We start from the raw sequence: 24,318 nt of genomic DNA, 5'->3' as shown, positions 1-24,318 counted from the left end.
CCAAGTTCTAATGAACAAGACTGACACTAATAGCTCTATGTGTGTCAAGAATGAGAATTCTTTCAAACTCTCTCCTATTTCACCCGTGAAATACATAAATGTAAGCATCTCCAAGTTACACTTAATTGGGGAATGGACCAGCATAGCACAATGCAGTAGCTTTCTAGATCTAGTTCTCCAGTAACAAAACTTTAAGACAAGTATGTATGCTCAGTGTTGACGGTTTAAAAACAGAAAGAGGGAGGAGGAGGCAGTCAGATATGGTGGCACACGCCTTTAATCCCAGCACTCTGGGACAAAGAGGCAGGCAGATCTGTGTTGAGACCAACCTGGTCTACAAAGTGACTTTCAGGACAGCAAGGGTTAAACAGAGAAAACCCTGGGGAGATGGGGGTAGGGGAGGGTAGTGTGGCCCCCCAATTATCGGCACAACTGTATATCCATGACCAGGTGAGCAGAAAAGGTGACATTCTTTCTGCTATGCTGCATGTTAATTAGTACAGGCTAGCAAACACGAAATAAGATCATTAAAGGGATGGTAAGACCACTCAGCCAGTAAAGACACCATTTACCAAAGCTGACAACCTGAGTTTTATGCCTGGAACCACACAGTAGAAGAGAAGCCCTGACCTCCATGTTCTCTCACCTCCATGTGGACACAGTCAAAAGCATGCTCATGTACATACACAAAACATAAACATGTTTATTGCCTGACAACCTTCCAACACCCACTGTTAAAACATGGGAATGCAATACAGCCCCACAAGCTTTCCTTCCAGTAACCACCGGGCACAATCTGCCTCTTGTGTCTATTCCTGGCTGAGAACTCTGATCATCGATCAAGAGAGGGACGTGGATGAGGGCAGAGTGTCTCAGAATGGCAGGGTCCTATCACACACACTGGCCACACTACACCGTAAGTATTCCCAAAGAGGTTTTCCGAAATGAGAAAACCAGCCTAATCAAAGCAAAGCAAACCTGAGTTCTCCTGAGTTGCATATATCCTATCCTATACTGAATCCTGGTGAGATACAAGCTGCGGTTCCTCTACAGAACTTGGTAATTTGGTGTCCTCCCCAACCCTCAGGTATATTATGTATTTAGGAAATCTGTTCTGTCACTAAGGAACAGCTCATAGTGTTCAGTAGTAGAAAATCCTTGAGGAGTAGAAAGGCCTTGAGGCTGGCTGGGGAAATGGAGCACTGTTTAAGAGCATATGCTGCTCTTCCACAGCACCTAAGTCAGTTTCTCAGAGCCCTGCTCTTCAGAGAAGTCAAGTTCAGGCACCAACACCTACATCCAGCTACTCACAACTGCCTATAACTCCAGCTCCAGGCAAACTGACAGTGTCTCTGACCTATCCATGGGTATCCAAACCTACATGACCAACATGAAGGCATATAAAACCAAAGACATCTGCAGCCCCTCAGGTGGGCAATGCGAGAGGCCGAGAGGCCTTGTCAGACATAGTCAATTATGCAGAGGATCTCATGGATTTCAGGCCAACCAGGCCCACATAGCTAGTTCCATGTCAGCCAAGGCTACAGGAGACCCTGTTTCCAACAGCAATGTTCTTATTCTTACTAAGTCACTATAGTCTACCTAAACATTGCATTGCTGTGGTTTTCTTGTATGGTAACTTCAAATATAACCCTTGTTTGTTCTGAGACAGGGTCTCATAGCCCAGTCCAGGCTCAGATGAAGTGCACTATTAAAGTCAGGCTGACCTCACAGTCCTGTCTCAGCTCCCCCAAATGTTTTTGCACTGTAAATCTTATTACAGGTGTAAGCTACTATGCCTGGCTCACATGTTAAAAGTCCTTACTGAGTTTTAAAGATTTATTTTTTAGTGTTTGCAATTTTATGTGTATGAGAGGGGGTGGCTGTACACATGAGTACGGCCAGGTAGAGGGCAGTCAACCTAGGTTCACATCAAGAAGAGTATGAACTGAGCCACCTCTCCAGCTCCACCCACCCTTACTGTGTAGGTCTAAGTGTCCTGGAACTTATGGTGTGATCGAGCTGGCCAGGAACTCAACCCAGATCTGCCTGACTCTCCCTCCTAAGTGCCAGCATTAAAAGGGGTGCGCCTGGCCAGTTTCATACATTACTGAAGAGATGGGTATCCCTGTGACTTAAGACCACACAGAAATTGTCCACGGTTTAGGTGTTTTTCCTAATAACTAGAATACAGTTTCCAGAGATGCCTAAACACTGTGGTTTAACTGAGCTATCTGAAATTTTTAGCTGCATTTAATGCTAATGAATAAATTATTCCAAATTAAGGTATTGAACTATAAAAAAAAAAAAAGTATTCAACTATTCACAGGGCCAGGAATGATGGTGGAGAGTTATAATCCCAGCACTGAAGAGGCAGAGGCAGGTGAGTCTCTGTGAGTTGAAGGCCTTCCTGACCTATAGTGTTACAGGACAGGCAAGACTACATAGGGAGACCCTGTCTCTAAAAACAACCAACATATCCAACACATACAACAGGACAAACTAGCCTACTTTGTGAGCTCTAGACCAGCAAAACACCTGGTCTCATAGAGAGAAGATGGCCAGTGCTCTGAGGAACACTCCTGAGATTGTCTTCTAGTCTATACATGCATGCAAATGTGCACACACACAGAATCTCTTGACTTCACTATCAATAATATACAAAGATTCAAAGCAATATGATGGAACACAGTTTAAAAGCCTAAGACTCCAAGAAGAGAAAATTAAGTAAGTTATTTTCATTCCTGATAATCTGAATTCACATTTACAAGTAAGTATGGGAAGGTATCAAGAGAATGAAAAATAAAAACCACCAAACTCTACAGACATGGACAACAAATGAATTAAGAGCCAGACATGACACACGTGTGACCCTATGTAATACAGGGAGAGGCAGGGAGATGAGGAGGAACCAGACATGACACACGTGTGACCCTATGTAATACAGGGAGAGGCAGGGAGATGAGGAAGGAGCATCTGTAGGAACAAAATAAACACACTAGCTTAAAAACTCAAGAATGAAAAATATTTTATATTGGATAAATCTGGTAAGTACCATTTTAACCAAATATTTCAAATTATTTTATGTACACCAAGTGACACTAGTATGTATCAGGTGCCTAAGACAATGTATGAGAAAACTGTCACTTGCTTTTTTGCAAACAGTAAAACAAAATAAAATAAATCCGTGTAGAGAGATTCTAAGCACCACTTGTCAATAAAAAAGTCAGTGGCCAACGAGCTGAGGCAGAAAAATAGGAGGCGGGACACTGGTTGGCAGAAGAAAGAGGATTCTGGTAAACACTGAAAGGCATGGGAGATTCGCTCAGGAGTGAGAAGGAGAGAGGCATAAATGAACAGGTAGCTAAACTCACAACAGAATAAAGAGCTTTGTTCCCAACTTGGAGTATGAACTTTGAATGGGTTAAGTAGGTGACATACTAGTCAGGGAATGACGTGTGGTCATAGTTATGGCTCTGAAAGGTATTAGAACAACTCATCTAAGTGACCTGGATTGCGCCCCTTCTTTCGCTCCTACCATGGATGTGTCATAAATCCTACAGTAGGATCCTAATTGGTCCTGGTATCTAATAACGGACTCATTTTATACAGGGTTCTAGACTGACAGGGCTGGAGATGGCAGAGAGCCCAAGCTCCTCTTCTAGGTGCCCACTGTTCAATTCCCAGCAGCACCCACAGGGTGGCACACAACCATCTGAAACTCCAATCCCAGTAGACAACCATCTAAATCCCAGTTCCAAAAATCTGTTCCTGCTGTTTTCTAGACTCTGTGGGCACTACAGACACACCCTACACAAGCAAATCATCTACACATAACATAAACTTTAAAAAATAAAAAACTAACACACTGAAATACAGAAACAAAGAGCTCTCTAGGTAACTTCTGTGCATCCACCGCACATAAAGACTGCCATGTGCATGTGCTTGCAGTCACTCTCATTTTTGTGCATGAGCTTCAATCACCCTCCCTGTACAACGGTCGCCATGTCAGCTAACTTCCGATCACTCTCATCATGCACAAAAGCACAAGTGAAAGCTCACTCACTTACCATGTTAAAGTAATGCTTCATCTTGATGCCTTTTGTAATATCCCATATAAATATGCTGCCATCGTGTCCTGCAGATAACATAATTCTGGAATCAAAGGGATGTGTCTCCAAAACAAACACTTCATCAGCATGTCCCTTTATTCAACAAAGTCATAATATTAAGGACAGTCTGCAAGTTATATGTCGGAAATTTTTTTAAAGTCATTGTACATAAGGGTTTAACAGCACAACAGTGATTTACACATGTATATAAAATTTCCCAGTCATTTGACTCACTCAAATAAAACAGTTTATTCATTATATTCCTAACATCTGTTATAGTTTGAAAGAAGAGAGTAAGAACTCTGGTGCTAGGGCAATGGCTCAGCGCGTGAGCTGCTCCCCCAGAGTTCAAGTCCCAGGACCACTGTCCACTCCCTAACTCTAGCACCAGGCAGAACCTCTGCAAAGCTACACACAACTGAAAATAATAATAAATGAATACATATTTTTTAAAAAAGGTTCAGGACCACCAACCAACCCTGTTGAGTTTGAGCACCAAGACAACCAAGGTATAGAGAGAGATCCTGTCTCAAAAACCAAAACATAAGTTTAAGGTCCTCCTGAGATGCATACCAAGTTAAAGCCACGCCAGGACTTACTGTTTCAAAAATGCTTTAAACTTCTAAGCCAGAAATGGTACCACATGCACACAGCAGGCAGAGACAGGTCGATCTTCTGAGTTCACAACCAGTCTGGTCTACAAGTTCCAGCTAGTGCTACACAGACCCCCACATCCCCTCCAAAAAAAAAAAATATTTAATTAACTTAAATAAATTAAATTTTCTGGGACTAAGGGCTAGAAAGATGGCTCAACACTGCCTGCTCCTCTCCAGAGGTCCTGAGTTCAAATCCCAGCACCCACGTGGTGGCTCACAACCATCTGTAATGGGATCTGATGCCCTCTTCTGGTGTGTCTGAAGACAGCGACAGTGTACTCACATGCATTAAATAAATAAATCCTTAGAAAAAGAAATTCTGAGGCTAAAGAAGAGATGACTCCGTGGTTGAGAGCACTTGTTCTCAATCCAGATTTGATTCCCAGAACCCACACAGCAGCTCACAACTGTCTAACTCTAGTTCCAGAGTGATCTGGTGCCCTCTTCTGACCTTTGTGAGCATGAGGCACATACAAGGCACACATACATAGTACGAAACATACATGCAGACAGAACACCAACGTTTAAATGTCTGAATTATCATGTAAAGTACCCACCAGTAAGTTATGAAGCAGCTGCCCAGTGTAAGAACTCCACACCTTGAGGACATGATCGTTCACAGCTGTGACCACGGTGCTGTCGTCCTGATTCCAAGCTATCATTGTAACTTTGGGTTTCATAAACCTCTCTTCTTCCGCTGATGTGTCTCTAACAAAGCAAAGACACTGTAAACTCGCTGAGCAAACGGATACACAGTACATAGTTCCTCATCAATATAATACATCAATACAAAGAGAAGCTAAGACCAGACGGAGCTCAGCTGACCAAGTGCTTCTCACACTCAAGGACTGGGTTTGATCACAGTGGTGAAAAGCCTCTAATTCCAGCAGGTAGACGTGTAGAAAGGAGACTCTTCTAGGTCATCCTCAACTACATGAGCTCAAAGGTCAGTCTGTCCTACATGAGACCAGAAAGAAAGGGGAAACAGAGCAGGGATGAATTCATCTGTCTGTTTATCATCCTGTAACAAATTTCTTTGAAACAGGTTATGGAACCTGCTTCTCCAGAGACGACAGGGCAGAGAATCTTAAACTGGTAATCGTGTAAAAGGTGAGTTGAGCCATCACTCTCTGGTCTCACAATGAGTAATGGACTTCCCTCCTTCAAGACTGCCATCTCAGACTATAATCTAACCTGTGAACCAAATAAAGCCTCGCGCACTTTGGTTGGTTCTGTTGGGTATTTTATCACAGTGGCACAAGGAGACTAATGATAAGTCCTTTACAACAGGTACCTACATGAGAACAACATCAACAAAATTACACAGACAGAGGAACAAATAAAAGAGGCCTTTCAAAGTGATCTGGTTCTTTGGTTTGGTTTGGTTTGGTTTGGTTTGGGGGTTGGGGCGCGGCAGGGTCTTCTCTATTTATTTGGATGCTCTGGAACATGCTATGTAGACCAGACTGGCCACAAACTTAATGAAGTTCCACCCGCTTCCTTGGTGCTAGGATTAAAGGTGTGTGCTAACACATCCAGCATCAAAGCCACTTCCTAAGCCACAATTTTACCACGTAGTTTCCAAGTAAGTCCAAATTTCTTAAAAATTAGTTTTTAAATATAGTTTATATACATTTAGTTATTATTAGTTTATAAATAAAACTATATTTGCGTATTATGCTATCCAACCTCCAAGAAAGCATCTACTCTTATTTACTTATGTATATCCAGAGGGATATACAGGCAGGCAGCAGTAGCAGCAGATCTGTCTCCTTGACAAAATCTACAATCACTTGCAAGAGTCTCACTGAGGGACTGTTTGGATCAGGTGAACATGAGAGCAGTAAGGATTGTCTGTACTATCTTAAGGCAGGATCATCTGCCCACCGTGGATAGCACCATTCCCTAGGCAAGACGTTAGCTCAGAGAAGGTTCTGAGGTTGAGCTACATGCAGCCATGCATTCCTTCATCTTCCCTGCTCTTGACAATGGATGTGAATAGCTGGGTAGAGTTCCTGCCACATTTTCCCCACAATGGAATTAGTTATACAGGTATTTTATCCAACAATAGAAAGAAAACTACCCAGAAATATACACTCTACCCAGCACCCGAGGTAAACATAATGGTCCTGTAATCCCAGTGCCCAGGAAGTGGAGATAAGAGGATGAGCAGTTCAGCGCCAGCCTCAGCCAGACACCTCATCTTCAAAAAACAAAGGAAAAAAAGAGGAAGGGTGTGGCTGAAGAGACAGCTCAACAGAGTACATGCAGACTTCTCTTACAGAGGAGGGGTCACCTGAGGTCTGTTCCAAGCACTTACAATGGGCCTTCACTCCACTCCAGGTCCAGGAGCTCAATGGTCTCCCAGAAATGCATATGCAGAAGCACACCCCTCTACCCCTCCAACTCCACACACAAAAATACTTTTTTTTTTTTTTGGGGGGGGGGGGGGGCTGAGGACGGAACCCAGGGCCTTGCCTAGCGCTCTACCACTGAGCTAAATCCCCAGCCCCATAAATTCTTTTTAAAATCCTGTCCTTAGAAATGTAAATTTGAAGCACTGGAAATACTTAATTTGGTTGGGGTTTTACCCCCTCTACACTGGAGATTTTAGATGCAAATCCTGACAACAATGTAAGAGTAAAACTACAATGTGAGGGCTAATTCTGATGTGCCTGTGACTTATAGACAAGGAGACCATGAGGACTCCCGCCTAATCACAATAGGTTAATTGCAGAACAGATGGGTTCATGGAAGGGTGGCAGGCAGGCCTAGCAAGAAGCAGCAGGTCACAGGGTGCAGGTCACAGGGCCTACATCCTATCCTAGGCTGGTCCCTTGTCCTCTGTTTTCTGCTTGCTCTGCTCTGCCACATCCTCCTTCCATAATGGACTGAGCCCTTCAAACTGTGAGCCAATTTAAGTCCTTTCTACCTTACTCTATTTTCTGGTAAATTTGGTCAAAGTAATAAATATACAGGTGCACTTTCCTTCATCAATTCAGTTATGACTGAAGTATTTAAACACACAAGTTAATACACTTAGATAATAGTTATTCATCATATATAGGAGGCATATTAAACTCTTCCATCAAAATTAACAATGTATGTTTGAGTAACACACCAAAGACTCACCTATGTATAAGAAACAGTTCAATGACTTACCCTGAGATCCTGGCAGCCATGTCCAGTAAAATGCTTTTCCATTCCAACTGCTCAAACCTCCAGATCCGTGCTGTTCCATCTCGGCTACCACTGAGGAACCTGGAAATGTTCAGAAAAGTCTACTCACATGCTAGCTACCAAGTGCTATAGCTAACATCAGGTGAAACACAAACTTTAAAGAACCTATCCTGATGGACATCTACAGTTGTTACTCAAAGGTCAGGTTATTCAGAACAAGGCTACGTGGGGGGAAACCCTGACTTACTATTGTTTGCCTGGCCCTACAGAACAACACTACAAACTCAGTTGTTTCACAATCACAATGAACTTTAGGAAAACAATGTAATACAAGAGGAGAAAATGTCCCTAAGGGGCGGATGGGGACTTAAAAGATGTAAGAAGATTAGCAGTAGCACAAACTCCATCTTAAGCGTGTCCATTTTAAATTCTAGCTCAAAAGATACTGAAATATAAATTATGAAAATCAAGGTTTAAAACTGCACTATGAGAAAAAAAAAAAGCCATATCCTACAGGCCAAAAGGTAGCTGTAATATAGATTACCAAATGCTTGCTCCAAAATGCTTTAAGATTTTTCTTAACATACTCAGCAGAAAACTGTCTTTCTTGACTTCCTTTTTTCAGGAAATCAGCCTCTGGTTAGGAGGTACTCCTGATTACAGAAGCAGCAGGCTCATGGCTCTAACATCTCAGTCTCTGGTTAGGAGGTATTCCTGATTACAGAAGCAGCAGGTACACAGCTCTAAGATCTCACACAGCACGTGTCATCAATTACTGTCTGCTGATGAGCACTGCAATGCCCAAAGTCAAAGCAATGTAATTCACAGTAAGGCATGATGGTTTCAAAATTACTGAGATTCAACGTCAGAAACGAATGGAGGCTTTAGTGCTCAATGGCAGAACACCTGCCTACCATGCACAAGATAGGTTCAAGCCCCAGGACCAACCAGCACCAAGCCTGAAAGGTGTCCAGTCCATTCAAGTGCCAAGACATGTAATTATACACAAATAAAAATTCAACTGTAGAGAACAACATGAAAATAGAAAACTATTTAATAATAGCCGTAAATAGTGTTTTGTTTGCCTAAAAACATACATAAATGAAGTGAACACTTACCGGTCACCATTGTTACAAAACTGGATACTATCAACTTTATCCTAAAGGGAAAAAGCAAATATGAATACTATCATCTCTGTTATTATATATGTATTATATATGTATTAATTCACTGAACAAGTCTGTGTTCAAAGAAGTACATTTGGGGGCCAGTAAGGTAGTAGCACATGCCTTTAATCCCAGCACTTGGGAAACAGAGACAAGTGGATCTCTATGAGTTCAAAGCCAGGACTCAGAGTGAGTTCCAGGACAGCCAAGGCTATATAGTCTCTGCTGAGTCCTGTATGGCCTTGGGGGGAACAAAATGACATGGTTTCTTCCCTGGGGACAGGGCCAGCAGACGTGGGCCTCTGTGAGTATCGATGGCTGACATAAGCACAAAGCTTGTCTGTGTAATAATATACGAATTTTCATGTTCCTCCAAGGACCGCCCTCCCTATTAACGTTAATGACTCCATGACAAAATATTCAGAGACAGCATGAGTCCAGGAGGAGAATGTGTGGCTAGTATCTTAGCAAAATGGTAAACACTGGGACAGTCCTTAAGGCTATGGAAAGAACTCTAAAAACACAAGTTCAAAAACATATAATTTCTCAACTATGCAAAATATGGGGATGCAATATGAATTGAGAGGCTTAGCTTGTCAGATACGAAGGCAGGCAGATTACTAAATTCAAGGTCAGCCTGGGACACAGCAAGGCTAGGTCCAGGTGTGGTAGAACAGGACTGGGCCCCACCCAGCTACCAGCTATCTAAGCTTCTCTGCTTGAGAGAGGCAGGCAGATCTCTGAATCCTTTTGTGATGTTGAAAGAAAATGTGCTTGCTGTTTTCTAAGAATCAAGGGGCTGGGGTCACAGGATGCAGATTCTTAGGATAATCAAAAGAAAACCTAAAGAAAAGACTGGGCTATGATCTGCAGGAGATGGGCTGTCCAGAGAATTTTTTTGACTAGCAAGAGAGAACTGCTTGGAGAGCTGTCTGGAGCAGAATAAAAAGAGTGCTGTCTTAGAGATCTCCAGAGAAAGTAGATCAGAGAAAAAGCAGAGCAGAGAAAGGGCCGTCTGTAAAGCTGTCAGCAGCAGAACACAGGCCACCAGCTTGGACTCTCGCCACTCCAGAACCCTCTCCAAGCCAAGGTTGGTCCTTGGCAAGTCTCTGTCTCCAAAATAATAAATGCATTGGTGTAACAGCAAGAAATTGACTTGGCTGATCATTCTATCTATGTGAATCACATCTATGGAAAATCTTTACTAAGAGTACCTTTCAAGAGAACCACACTTATAGAAAAAGATGTACAAAACCATAGCCATGTTTAAAACTACACCATGACAAGATGGCAAGCAAAGTTAACGCATGCAAACTGATCAAAACAGAAAGAATATAGCATCTTATGTACAAAACATGCTCTCCTTTAGCATGACCTGAACAATTATTATTTTTATTATTTATATTTATTTTTATATTTATATTTATTTTATATATATTATTATTACTATTATTATTTATTAAATAAACTCCCTAATACAGACTATCTTCCATAAAACCTTAGGACTGGTATCTGATTCCCAAAGCACTCACGGTGTCTCACAACCATGTGGGTAACTCCAGTTCCAGGGACTTCAGTCCTCAAAGAGCACTACCCACACAAGTAACTCATAAAAACTCATACTTAGAGGTCTAAATTTAAGGTAAAAATGTTTCTTACTGTGTGTGTAGCATGTGTGAATGTGTATGTACATAGCCATTCCTGTGCAATACTGGGTGCCTTCCCTACCCGTCTCTACCTTACATTTTTGAGTCAAGTTTTTCTAAGCATATTAAATCTGACTACACAAGGGAACCCCCCACCCAAGAATGGCCTGTGTCTCTTCATCCTCCAGCAGGGGTTGTACGGGATCCAAACTCAGGTCACCACGCTCAGACAATAAGCACTTTACCCATACACCCTAGGAGAACTGCCCATTAAAGATAATCTAGTCCTTGATAAATGTTCTAGGGGTTGGGGATTTAGCTCAGTGGTAGAGCGCTTGCCTAGCAAGCGCGAGGCCCTGGGTTCGGTCCCCAGCTCCGAAAAAAAGAAAAAAGAAAAAAGAAAAAAAAAAATTCTAAAATACTGACAGCTTACTAGACATTCACAAAACAGCATTCTGACTACAAGAACTTGGTTAGCATAAGAGATTTGCTTTAATATAAATCATCGCAATTGTCATATCCAAGAATGGGGCTAAAGCAAGAGCAGTGTTTCCAGGCCAGGCTGTTTTACAAAGTGAGGACAGGCAGGGTCATAGACAAGTCTGGGGACCGGAGACTAAAGCTAAAGGAACGTACATTTACAATGTCCATCTGAGCTGTCAATCATCTCCCTCCATTCAAATGTCACTGTTCTATACAATCTGAGTACACTATAAATAAAAATCTTGTACCTGAACACTGTCATTCTTACTTGTTCTGAGGCTGAGATGCATATAGCACAGGGTAGCCTCCAGCTGCTCCCTTTGCAGTTAAGCATGACCCTGCAGTCCTTATCCTATTGCCTCTACTCCGCCAAGAGCCAGGACTACAGGTACAAACCACCATATATCTATCCAGCTTTGCATTTATAAACATGCAAATTCTCTACATTTTAGTGTTTTAGCTGTGCAGTGTGATTCAGTAAAAGCTAATCAGACTCTCACTGGGGGTGAGGGGGAGTAGTGAAGCATTAGTCAGCATGTGTGTCACCCTGGGTTCAATCCCCAGCACTGCGCAGAAAAAAAAATGCAATGACTTCATACTTCAGCATGTAACTACTCTGTAGATGACTGCACCCGTGAGCACACAGCAGGTAACAGTATGCACAAGACCTGTCTAGTCCAGTCAGACCAAACTCCAGCACAGAGGGGAGTCCCCCACAAAGCCCCACCCCTAGCAGAGGAGCAGTCAGCAACTGTTAGCAGACAGGAAGAAGGTCAGTTTTCTCCACGAGGCACACCCTGGTAGGTTGGCCATGCTCCAGTAGAAGGCCATACATCTAAGAATATTTGAGCAGCATAAACTGGCCTTGACTGGGGGTTAGAAGATGCCAAAAGGCTGGGTGAGTAGAGAGAGTAGGGCTAAGAACAGCCCCTCAGTTAACAGCACACACTGTTCTTTGAGAGAGCCCACCCACGTGGAGCATGTTCACAGCTGCCTGCAACTCCAGCTCCAGAGGATCTAATAATACCTCCCTCCCTCTGGCCTTCTCTGACACCTGCACTCAAATGGACTGCACTCCACCCACCCTACAGACCCACAGACCCCTACACACACACACACACACACACACACACACACACACTCACACCCTCACCCATACATGTGCACCACACACCCCACAGACTCACACACACACCACCCACCACACACTAACACCTACACACACCATTTTTAAAGAGAAGGAAAACAAGCAGGGCAGAGAGCAGACAGCTGTGATCCTGAGAGTGGCAGGCAGACAGCTATGATCCTAGCACTCAACAGGCTGAGGCAGGAGTTTGACAGTTCCATGAAGTACAACAAAGGGAGACTAGATCCTGTCTCAGAAAACCCAAGGGAAAAACATTACTTAAAATAAAATAATGTTCAGCAACAACCGCCCAGTTAAATTAGTAAAATTGGGCTTAGAAGTAAAAGAATTATCAATCAACTACAGAATTTTAAGAATGAATGCTTACAGTGTGGCTTTCAAGTTCGGCGATTTTTTCAGGAGCTTCGAATCCCAGAAAGTACATCCTGATTACATGGTCAGTACTCCCTGTGGCTAAAAACATACCGCCTGAAATAAAGATGTCCAAGTTTAAATATGCAGCTTGCAACAAATATACCAACAAAACACACTTCCTCTATACATGGAGCAGAAAGTCCTCTTCCTGGAAATCAGAGCTGTCTCTACGAATCCATCCTCAGTGCCCCAGGTAAGTTCATAAAGCTGCGCTTTGTTCTGTTCCCACCAGGCACCCCTATCTCTCTCAGCTCAGCCTTACTGAGCAAGACAGGCAGCACCACACTGAGCATCGGTGCCCTAAAGACCAGGGACAAAGCAGATGCTTCAGGGTAGAGCTCACCTGTGACAGTGTCACTTCCTGAGGAAAACGCATCAGGCCTAGTCTACAAAATTTGCCAATCAAGTCCACTGGACAAGAAAATAAGGGTTATAATTTTCCAAGATTCTGTGTTAAATATAAATAAATTTAAAGTCAGACAGAATATAAAAACAATGTCCTATACATGACATTAGAACAGTTTATCTTATACCATGAGCCTCCTTGCTGGGAATTATCTCTTACAGATTAATGACCCTGAACACTGTTAAGATAGGAAAGGGGAAGAAAGTGAGTGGGAAGACCCCACATCAACTCCTTGTCAAGCCTGCCTCTATGGTCAAGTTTGTCTTTGTTCCTTTAAACCCAGTACTTAAAAATCTAATGAAAATCTACATTAAGTACAAAAAAAAAAATAAAATGGTAATTGTAGGTTACAGCTAATAATATAAAGAACAGAAGTCATCAACTACCTTTCTGACTGAGTAAATGTTAAATTAAACTAAGGAAAAGCAAGCATCAAGTCTGATCTTACCAACACTAAATGAAGAACACAGCATCTGAACACCAGGCCTGGGCTTTTCCGTGAACTTCAGGGGGCGTGGACTTTAAAAGAAGATGATATGCCTTTAGAATACATGATGACACACATTAGAGCACGGGAGGTTTGTCTAGGAGTACGGACTCAGTCACTGGGTTTCTAAGGAGCTTTTACCAAGAGCCGTTTCACTGGCCCTACACCATTGCTTCAGGCCCAGCACAGTAACATTATCAACAGCTCTTTGTGCTAGAGATCTAACTCAACTAGTGTGCTGACTGCTTGCTTGCCTTAGACAAACCTGAGTTCAGTCATGAACACCACATAAATGTAACAGACTCAGTGGGCCATGTCAACATGCTTCTCTGAGAGTGCCTTGTCAGTGAAGGATTTTAGTCTAGCTCCTCCTCACCTGTGACAAAATACATCTCAGTATCAATCCTTAATTTTCGTCAAAAAATACTGAAGTCAGAGTCTGGGGTACATTACAAATTCAGATAAAAACATTTGCTACATGCCTATAATCTCAAGAGTTATTCATCAACATGGTAACAAAAATGAAGATACATAAAATCTCCCAATTGAGTTCAAGACATACTCATAAATTTCTGCTCCAATGTCACAAACTTGTAACCCCAGAGGGGAAAGTGCATCTGTGAACTAGAGGCCAGCCTGATCTGCACAGTAAGTTTTAGGTTCTGAATTATGTTACAGGTTCTACAGTATCAGCCTTTAAACATAAACAAGCACGCTAATCCATCCCTCAAGCCCATCACTAGACTAGGTACTGAGCATTCACAAGCAGCTTGGAGCCACTCCTCTCCAGCAGTAAAGGCTCTTGAAGGCCATGCCTCTGTCTCAATTTCTGATTCCACACCTAACTCTCCATTTCTCTCTATTCTAAATCCACATCCACTACTTGAATCTGCTTACAGAGAGAAAGGTGAGCTATAAAGTCCTTTAACTTCTGTCCCATAAAGCACATGCAGTAACAAGTTCAGGAAGAAACTGCCCCATGTAGATCACTCACCTGAATTTCAAGGACTCTAAATCCCACTGCCAAAAGCAAACAGTGCCATCAGCACCAGTAGAAACCATGTACCGCTGAGGTCCTTTGGCCATTGGGCTAAACTGAAAGTCAAAAAAAATATGAATCATCTTCCAGAGTTTCTCCTTGGTTTCTAACTTAGCAGTTGCCTCAAGCTCATGTCAATCAACATGCTAAGAAAATAAAGTACAAATTCAAGCTGTAGTGACATCAGTGAGAACTCTTAAGAGTACACGTTTACTCACATGTGGTTCTGATGAATTTTCAATATTAAATAAACAAGAACCAGAAACCGTGCCTTTATCTGACGCGGTGAAGATCCAGTTTTAGGATCCTAGAAGCATACCAGATCTGAACTTCAACATCCCATACTAGTCATTGGGAAAACCAGGCCCTAGCCCATGAAAAGTACATGACATAATGACATGCATAATGACAAGCGGAAAAACATAAACTAATCCCAAGTACAAGACCAAGGGACTTCTTGGATCTGGGAGGAAGCCATGGGTGCTATGGAAGGTGGCATATGCTTGAGGCTGCAACACAAGAGCACACTCCAAATAACACCAGTGACTGACAGATCTTACAGAATAAACGGAGCTAAAGAAAACACCAAGCGGGGCTGGAGAGATGGCTCAGCGGTTAAGAGCTCCGACTGCTCTTCCAGAGGTCCTGAGTTCAATTCCCAGCAACCACATGGTGGCTCACAACCATCTGTAAAGGGATGTTCTGGTGTATCTGAAGACAGCTACAGTGTACTTATATATAATAAATGAGTAAACCTTTAAAAAAAAAAAAAAGAAAACACCAAGCTCTACTGAAATGGCAGAATAAGAAAGTCATTTGTATTTGGCAAGTACAGTGTGCTAATCAACTAGCTGGCTAGGGGCAGTGGTGGCACACACCTTTAATCCCCAGCACTGCAGAAGCAGGTGATCTCTGTGAGTTCAAGACCAGCCTGGTGTAGGAGTTCTAGAGTTACATAGAGAAATTCCCATCTCAAAAACAAACCAAGAAAGAAAACCTGAAACTGGGCTAAGGAGAGAGAACACAAAGACAGAAGGCTTCCTAGGCCCTGAGCCCAATAAAATCAAGAATACTGACACTGTGGTGTCTACAAAAAATGTTCTTACGTCACAGGGGTTCTGCACCAAACCTCCAGATATACAGTCTGCTGCTCCATTCCCCTCCACTACAGCTTTGCTAATCTGGCCTGGACTGATACACTGGTTTCTAAAAGCTCTACAGCAGTGCTGCAGCTACAACCAACACAGTGATCCTCCTGCCTCAGCTTCCTGAACACTGGGCTTATTAGCAAGCATTGCCCACCACACCCACCCAATCTGCACTTTCAAATGTGTTAATAACTGTGTGGGCAGTCCACACGCAATCTGCGCTCTCTAATGTGTTAACTATGTGTGAACTGTGGGGGGCTGAGGGAAGGGAGTCCATACCCAATCTGCACCTTCAAATGTGTTAACTGTGTGTGTGTGTGTGTGTGTGTGTGTGTGTGTGTGTGTGTGTGTGTGTGTGTGTTCTAACATGTTGGCTTCATTCTATGCATCACTGAAGTAATTTCAATTACAGAGTGGCTACCTGAGCAAAACCTATCTCTTATACTGCCTCTTCTGTCTTCTGACCTTCCAACTCACTAGTTCTTTCTCCACTTCCTTGTTGTATCCATATTATGTTAAACTACTGAATTTCTGAATCTACCTGAATTTGTTTTGAGGGTTGGGGCCCTGTTTTTTAGGAAGCAGGATCTTGCTATATAGGCCAGAACTGGCTTTGAACTCATGACTCTCCTATTGGCATTAAAGGCCTAGCTACTACACAAAGCTTCAGCCACTGAGCTTTTAAATCAGCTATAGATTCAACTGCAGAGTTTGCCTCTGCTTCTGGTTCAATGGTGGAATTGCTTCTGTGTAAGCACAAGCCAAGCCAATGCAGACCTAGAACATGTATTTCTTGTTCTCGGTTCTGTTGTACTACTCACCATTGCATAGTTCCTGTCCAGTGAAGCTTGGATCTTATTATTAGTATTTATTTGCATTTTCCTCTAATATTCCTTTTTTTATCCCTTATGTGTGCTTGTCTCTAAATGAAGCAACTTATGATTTTAGCCTGTGGCAGATTGGTGATTACTGATCCGGGAAAACTGAGATTCTTTGAAGCCGGGCTCTGGTTTCTGTAAAGGTATCGATATATTTCTAGACCATCCTCACTTCTAGGATGAAACTCTTCTGATTGTGACAGGGTTGTCCTTATTTTTTACCAAAGCCCTGCACCACAAGTCATACTTTCTATCCTTATCTGCCCTTAACCCATGAATCCACATCAGACATTCAACTAAACATCCCAACCCCTAAATACGAGCCTCGTCTATACTCGAGTTTTTTACTACATCTTAGCCAACTAGTATCCCATTACAAAGCATCAGCTCTTTAATGTCTGTGCAGTGTTCCTAGCAATTTTAAGGTAAGTCCTACTGAGCCAATGGTTGTAAGGTGGTAATCATTGGATTCTAACATAGAATGTCAGATATGCTGTGCCTTCTGACAGGAGAGTTGGCATCTCAACCTGATACTCTCCATGCAACAGCAGAACTGTAACAAGAATTCCCAAGGCCTGCCACAGATATCAAACACAATTCTCACTGCCCCAAAGCTGCACACGAAAATGGAGCCAACTCTGTACTTCACACCAAATGCAATCAAAGGCAGCAACAGGTCAACAAAAGCTTCACACATCAGCTATCGATGGAAATCAACCCAAGAAATGTGATTAGAAACATATCAATCAAAGGCTGGGTGGGCATGCTGGTGCACCCCTTAAATCCCAGCACTCAGGCAGAAGCAGAGTTCAGAACCCACAGTTCCTGAAGGTCCCTTCATGAATATCAGAGTATACTGCTCTGACAGAGCACACTGATTTAGGGGAAACACAAAGCAAAGTGGGAAGCCACCCAAGATACCACCTGCTATTCCCTAGACCGCAGCTGAGATGCCCAGGTCCCTCCACCATGGAGAATTGACAGTGGAGAACAGGGACTGGAGTGTCTTTCAGCTCTACACCAACCAACCATAAAATGTGCAAGCTGTTTTATTTCCAATTCGAACTATTCAAATAAATTTACTCTATTTGCATGACAACTGCCAATTTTAACATTACCACATAGGTTGTTTTTAAAAGAATTATGCTTTAGAATTATGAGCTGAAACAGTTACAAAAGAACCTAACACTGGCAGAGTTTGCTGTAGACACAACCTGGTCAGGAAGGCTGGCCAGCTGACAGGCCACAGGGACCCACTACGCTTTTCCTCACTTCCGTGTTGAAAACTACTTTCCACTTATACTATAGAAAGATTTTTAAAAAATAAATTTAATCTACTCAATTTCACAAGTTTTAAACAGAAACATAACATTGCCAGTTTGTAACAGGCTCTCAGCCAATTCACCCACTGAGCAGTCAGTCCCTCAGAGAGCAAGTCCCCCCTCCTTATGTGTTCTTTTTCCCTAATTTGTTGGGAAATCACCAGACTTAGAGATGGCTCAGGGGTCAAGAGCACTCATTAACTCACACTACTCTTACAGAAGATGTGGGTTCAATTCTCAGCACGAATAGGGCTGCTTTCTAGCCTCCATGGGCAATGCATACACAATGGTATACAAACACAGATATAAGCAAAACACCCATAAAATAAAAATAAATTTAAAAAATACATATCCAAGTTTTTAAAACACCATATAATCACATTATCTCGCCATTTTTCAATTGAAAAGTCAAGTTTTGTTGTCACTAGGCTACAAGTTACCTGCAAAGATGTAATTGACCCCGTGTGTCCTTGCAGCACAGCAACCGGGGCGCACGTCCTCAAGCACCACACCCTAATGATCTTATCACAGCTTCCTGCGGCAATCAGTGTGTTCTCGTAGTTCACAGCCATGTCTGAAATCTCTGCAGAATGGCCTCTTAACGTAGACAACAAGCGGCCATTGTGTGTTGACCAAATCTTTACCAAACAATCATCTGAACCCTAAGAAAAAGCAATACCCCAATACACATGTTAACACAGCATACATTAAACACAAAGAGAGAGCCCACTATTAACCCAGCCCCTTCCAAACAAACACTGAAATAGTACAATCACCAGAACACATCTGAGATAGATAGTATTTCTCAAGCAAAAGTTCTACATAAAACAGTGTCTGTGGATCAGATTCTCCATATGCTATTTTCACAAAGTCTTTTTCCAAGAATGCAGTGGGTACCACCCTAAGCTCCTGTTCTCAATACCAGCTGAAGGAATAAGTTAGATCACCAAGCTACAAAATCAACTTTGACGCATCCAGATTCCCGGGACCAGAGTACACACAGTAGTGGGGAAAGTACCCTCCTTTCAGATAAGCAAACACAAGTCTCAAACTTGCAGTCCCCAAACCAGATAGTACTCATCATTTAACACAGCCGAGTATGTTTTCTGTCCACTTTAAAAAAACTTATTTTTCTCCTAAAAACACTGGAAATATCACTATATAGTTTTCAAATATGCACTTGAACACAGAAAGGTTCTTTTATAATGAATCTGTTTTCCTAAATCAGGGATTAATCTATGTAACCCTAAGTCATCACTAACAAGTTAAGAATTCTGTTGGGGGGTGAGGAGGAATTTTTTTATATTTAAGATTAATTTTGGGGTTGGGGATTTAGCTCAGTGGTAGAGCACTTGCCTAGCAAGCACAAGGCCCTGGGTTGGGTCCTCAGCTCTGGGGAAAAAAAAAAAAAAGATTTAAAAAAAAAAAAAGATTAATTTTGATATAACTTAACTCCTTAAATCTCAAACAGGCTAGAGAACAAATTTTTATTTAGTTATGTAATTTCTATTATTTGGAAACAGAGTATATATCCCAACAGAGCTGGAGAGACAGCTCCGCAGTTATTCTGAAGCTGAGTAGACCCAACAGCCCTCAAACGCACTGTCACCTCCCCATCAGCTATATAAGAGTCTTCAACATTTAGAACCACCATTCTCAAAACAGCCCAGACCTGACTATGCTCCTTGGTCACCTGAAATACATATTGAAACTACAAAACGTCAGGCCCTGCAGCAGATCTAGCAGACCTCCCATGTTCTTTCTGATGCACCAAAGAGTCCTAAGGAAGGGGGCCACAGCACTCCAGGTGGAACCAAATTGAAGTTAAGAAGTTAACTCACTGTAAAGATTCTATGTCCTGTCCTATCAAATGCTACACAGTATACAGCAGACAGATGTCCGAGAATCCTCCTGTGCATCTTTATATGCTGGTACATAGTTCCTGGGAACGCTGTGCTAAAAGTGGAACACCCTGTGAGCTGCTTTCCTCGATGTATGTCCACTAGAAATAAAAACAACAGAAATGGTTAAGGGGCCATAGGTAAAAACTAAAAAGATCCCTAAACAGACCCTGGAGGGTAAGGAAAGGACATCTACTTGAGAAGCCCGAAGGACTCAGTCCTAATTCTACTGTAGTGACAGAGCCACTATGGTCTTTCTCAGTTACTTTTAATTATCTTACATCAAGGAATGGACATTTGGTATGTATTACTACTTTACTAACAGAATTCTACCAGCATTTCCACAGCATGTATAAAGTCTGCAGGATAACTCAACAAACAATTTTGGGTACCTCATAGGCCAACCTCACTCACCCAGACTCGGTGGGGGGCCATAATTCACGGGCATTTCAGGAGGTCTTCCTCTGTGAAGAGCAGCAAAGGCAGAGCCCTTCCACACTGTGTGCCTGCAGTCTTTAAAATGAATTTTAGATACACATAAAATCTTGAAAGTTAACCCAAAGAAAGATTTTATACAATACTTACGTATATTTAATAAACTCTTTATTCAAGTTTTACCAACTAATATACTAATATACAACAGAAAAGCCTGGGAGGTTTATTATACTATTTCTGAGGGGAAACTTGAAACATCTCAGATACAGCAGTAACACAGCACAGCACTTTACAATCCACCAAGTGCTTTCCACATACATCAGCTCATGGAATCCTCACAACAACCCTGTGAGGTAGGTGTTTCTGCTAATCACAAATGAGGTAAAGGAGGCTCACAGGTTCCAGGACCTTTAAAGAGATCCATGTAAATCATTACTTGTAGGGACTGTAATACTGAGTCAACTTTATTTTTCAATGCAAAATACCATACAACATTAAAAATGAGCAGTCTTATCACAACTGACCCCAGTGTTCAAAAGTGAAGAATTTTTAGAAGATATTTTGATGTATCTAAAAATCTTTGACTTGACTCATTTGTTTTGAAATCTGTTGGCTTGCCTTGAGCTCATTAGGAAGAATTGACCAGTTCAAGTTAAATAGCTTCCTACTTTAGGGTGAAGGCAGCTCTTACACAGGTTTGCGTTGAGCCTTCTAAAGCTGCAATCCCACTGGATGTAAAGGAACCACACTAAGGGTACCTGCCCCACTTGAGGTCACAGAAGAACAGAGGCCAACACACAGACCTTGTGCTCCATCCTGCTTCACAACTCTGGAACAAGGGAGAGGCATCACGCCACACCTCCACTGAGCGGAGCTCAGGTGCCCCTAACTGACAGGTAGGCATGCTGTGTTTCACACGAACAGAAAGCGTTCTCTGGCACTAGCACAAAACACGAGCAGAAACAGAGCCTCGCTGAGGTCTCTTCTGACAGTTCTCACACAGGCAGGCCTCATCACAGAACAACTGAGCTTTAGCTTGACACAGGAGAAAGGAAATGCACTACCGGAGCAACCGCGGTAAGACAACTAACTATGGAGGATTACAAAGTGAACAGGGCAGGGTAATCTCCTGATGAGAGCCAGGGGGGCAAGGCTACCTGTCAGGCACTAAGAAACAACTAAGGCTGGTAGGCTGGTCTGGCAGGAAACCAAGCAGGGTGCTCTTTCTCAGTCAGGCTTTGTACTACTGGAGCATCTAAGAGGTAGCATCACGTCAGCAACAGCTCATAACAAAATAGTCATGGTGAAATTGAAGTATGCTAACATCAGAACCAACACACGTGCCCATTAGCATTTATCCACATGTATACATACAGCATATCACACATAGTGCTTAGTCTACGTCAGGTATATGAAGCTAACAGAAAAAATAGAGCAGTTCCAAACATTTTGCTAGCACATAACTTAGCAAAAAAAAAAAAAAGTTAGTAAAAAAATGAAAGAAATCATGCAAGTTTACATTTTTGGTGCATGTTTTTCAAGCTGCTACTGTATTTATAAAAAAAAGTCATTTCTCCTTATTATGACAAAAGACTTTCAGAATCTAAATATCAAAAGAAATAATCTATTATTTAAAGAGTTTATTAGACATATACAATTACATCCATTGAAGTTATGAGTGAGCTACAAAAATGGAAAACCTAAGAACTCACATTGATAAAACCTCAAGCACATCTTAAATTCAAGCTTTTTACCTTAACATCTGCATCTTTGTAAGTTTTTGAAATGGAGAAGGACCCACTAAACACATGATGAATTCAAAGCTCTAACTGATGTCGGAATGTATAGTCCATGGCATTACATTACCTTCCACAGCTTCCACAGCTTCACAATCATAACGTAAGCTACCAATACAAAGCAGAACGTCTTCAAATTAAGGTACCTTTTGCTGTTCGTAGCAGAGACTGCCTTCCTGCACCAAGCAAAGATGTGACTCTTGAGATACTGGGCGGGGCCTCTTTGTCCAGCATCGGGCCGATGCGCTGGCAGATCTGCAGCAGGTGGTCAGGGGCCACATGCTTATTGGACAACACCTGGGTGGAGAGCTAAGTTTTAATAACACTGCATACAACAGTACTCAAACATTTTATTTAATTTATGATAGCCAGTTAAAATGTGAAAATCACACTGAAAACTATAAAACATAGTAAGAAAAATTAAAAAAAAAACTTAAACAGTAAACTGTTTAATGACTAACCAAAATTTCATAATTTTTCTTTACAGAAATTGACAATTTTTGGTGTGTGTGTCTCTGTTCTGTCTGTCTGTCTGTCTCTCCCTCTCCCTCTGTTGTTTTGTTTTTTTGAGGTTTCTCTGTATTCACTCTGCATATCGACCTGGCTTCAAACTCAAAAGATCTTCCAGCCTCTGCCTCCCAAGTACTGGGATTAAATATGTGTGCCTAGGGCATTATTTTATTCTTAAACTTAATGCAAATGACATAGAAAAGGCACACCAACTTTGAAAAGGGGCAAACAATATTCCACGTCAAGACTTGCTGTAGAGGTGCAGTACCATAACCAGACAGTGTTAGAAGACAGACAAGTCCATGGAAGGAGCTGTACATGCAACAGAAAAGAGACTGTTTCTAAGGTACTCATCTCTGACAAAGGTGGAAACTACAGACAGTGCAGAAATATGTCTCCTAATAAATGCACTAGAACAAAAGCTGGTTAACATACTCTTTGCTGTGGTTGCATGTGTGGGAAGGTACAAGGGCCAGCTGAGCAGCAACACTGACTACTACAAATGAAAACTTTAGACCTATCCTAACAAAATGTACATGGAGATATAACCACCGTATATGATCTGAACTCAATCACTGAGTAAATTACGGACAACTTTCACACTGGTAAGAGAATTGAAACATAACAGACAAGAAAAACACTCAAAGTACACATCAGATTAAGAGCTTGTATCTAGGGCAAATGAAAAGGGCTCAGGCCAGAGTTTGCAGCAGAACTCAAGCAACACAGCATCCGAATACTCATCTGTAAGAGCCCAATTGTGCAGACATCACCAAAAGAAGGTGGTCCAGGGGCAAATGGGTGTGAAGACACCGGAAGAGCAAAGCACTGAGCCAAGCACAAGCCACTAGGAACCACTGCTATTATCAAGCAGGCTGGCCTGGTTAGCACTAAAAACTGGCCAGAAGCAAAAGCTGGTCAAACATTGTAATCCTAGCACTTGGAGGAAGAGGCAGAAATTCAATCCCATACTCAGGCACAAAGTCAATCCAAGACCACCTTGCACTGCTGTCAGACTCCAGCTCAAAGAGCAGAGGCAAAACAAAACTGAGAAAGAGCACATGGAGAAGCTTCAGATGGGCACTTAAGAAACCAGAGCTTGGGGTTGGGGATTTAGCTCAGTGGTAGAGTGCTTGCCTAGCAAGCGCAAGGAGGCCCTGGGTTCGGTCCCCAGCTACGAAAAAAAAGAAAAGAAAAAAAAAAGAAACCAGAGGTTTTGAAAACCGTACAGCCACCCCTCCTAGGTATCTGATAGTATGTAAAACACACTCATGGAAGTAGGCCCACTAATGCTTTAAGATATCTGTGTATAACGGTTTTGCCTGCACCTGTGCAGTATGTGCATACCTTCAGACCAAAAGAGAGATTTCCCTAGAACTGGAGTTAAGGATGACTGTGACTTACCAAATGGGTGCTGGGAACCAAACCCCAAGACCTTCACAAAAGCATCAAGTGCTGTTAACCACTGAGTCACCCTCTGCAGGCCGTACATGAATAAAAAAACTTCTTTTCAATTAAGGTAAAAACTAACTTCTAGTAACAAATGAATAAGTAAACACACAGCACCAATATAATATTTAGCAATAAAAACA

General features: G+C 42.1%; 1 protein-coding gene across 1 annotated transcript in view; it reads right to left on the bottom strand.

Moving 5' to 3' along the window:
* Nucleotides 1-24,318, bottom strand: part of Brwd1 (bromodomain and WD repeat domain containing 1) — a 93,275-nt gene that overhangs the window by 54,609 nt on the left and 14,348 nt on the right. Inside the window, exons 5-15 of the mRNA XM_032900371.1 lie at nucleotides 22,363-22,513; nucleotides 20,400-20,498; nucleotides 19,926-20,086; nucleotides 18,525-18,746; nucleotides 14,692-14,792; nucleotides 13,659-13,729; nucleotides 12,758-12,858; nucleotides 9,067-9,107; nucleotides 7,931-8,029; nucleotides 5,326-5,476; nucleotides 4,071-4,205 (exon numbers count right to left, since the gene is read on the bottom strand). Of these exons, the coding sequence (XP_032756262.1) occupies nucleotides 4,071-4,205; nucleotides 5,326-5,476; nucleotides 7,931-8,029; nucleotides 9,067-9,107; nucleotides 12,758-12,858; nucleotides 13,659-13,729; nucleotides 14,692-14,792; nucleotides 18,525-18,746; nucleotides 19,926-20,086; nucleotides 20,400-20,498; nucleotides 22,363-22,513 (1,332 nt within the window). The remainder of the gene's footprint in view (nucleotides 1-4,070; nucleotides 4,206-5,325; nucleotides 5,477-7,930; nucleotides 8,030-9,066; nucleotides 9,108-12,757; nucleotides 12,859-13,658; nucleotides 13,730-14,691; nucleotides 14,793-18,524; nucleotides 18,747-19,925; nucleotides 20,087-20,399; nucleotides 20,499-22,362; nucleotides 22,514-24,318) is intronic.

Source organism: Rattus rattus, chromosome 4 (assembly GCF_011064425.1).
Source record: "Rattus rattus isolate New Zealand chromosome 4, Rrattus_CSIRO_v1, whole genome shotgun sequence".
NCBI classification, from domain to species: domain Eukaryota; kingdom Metazoa; phylum Chordata; class Mammalia; order Rodentia; family Muridae; genus Rattus; species Rattus rattus.
This window is presented reverse-complemented; position numbering and strand designations above follow the sequence as displayed.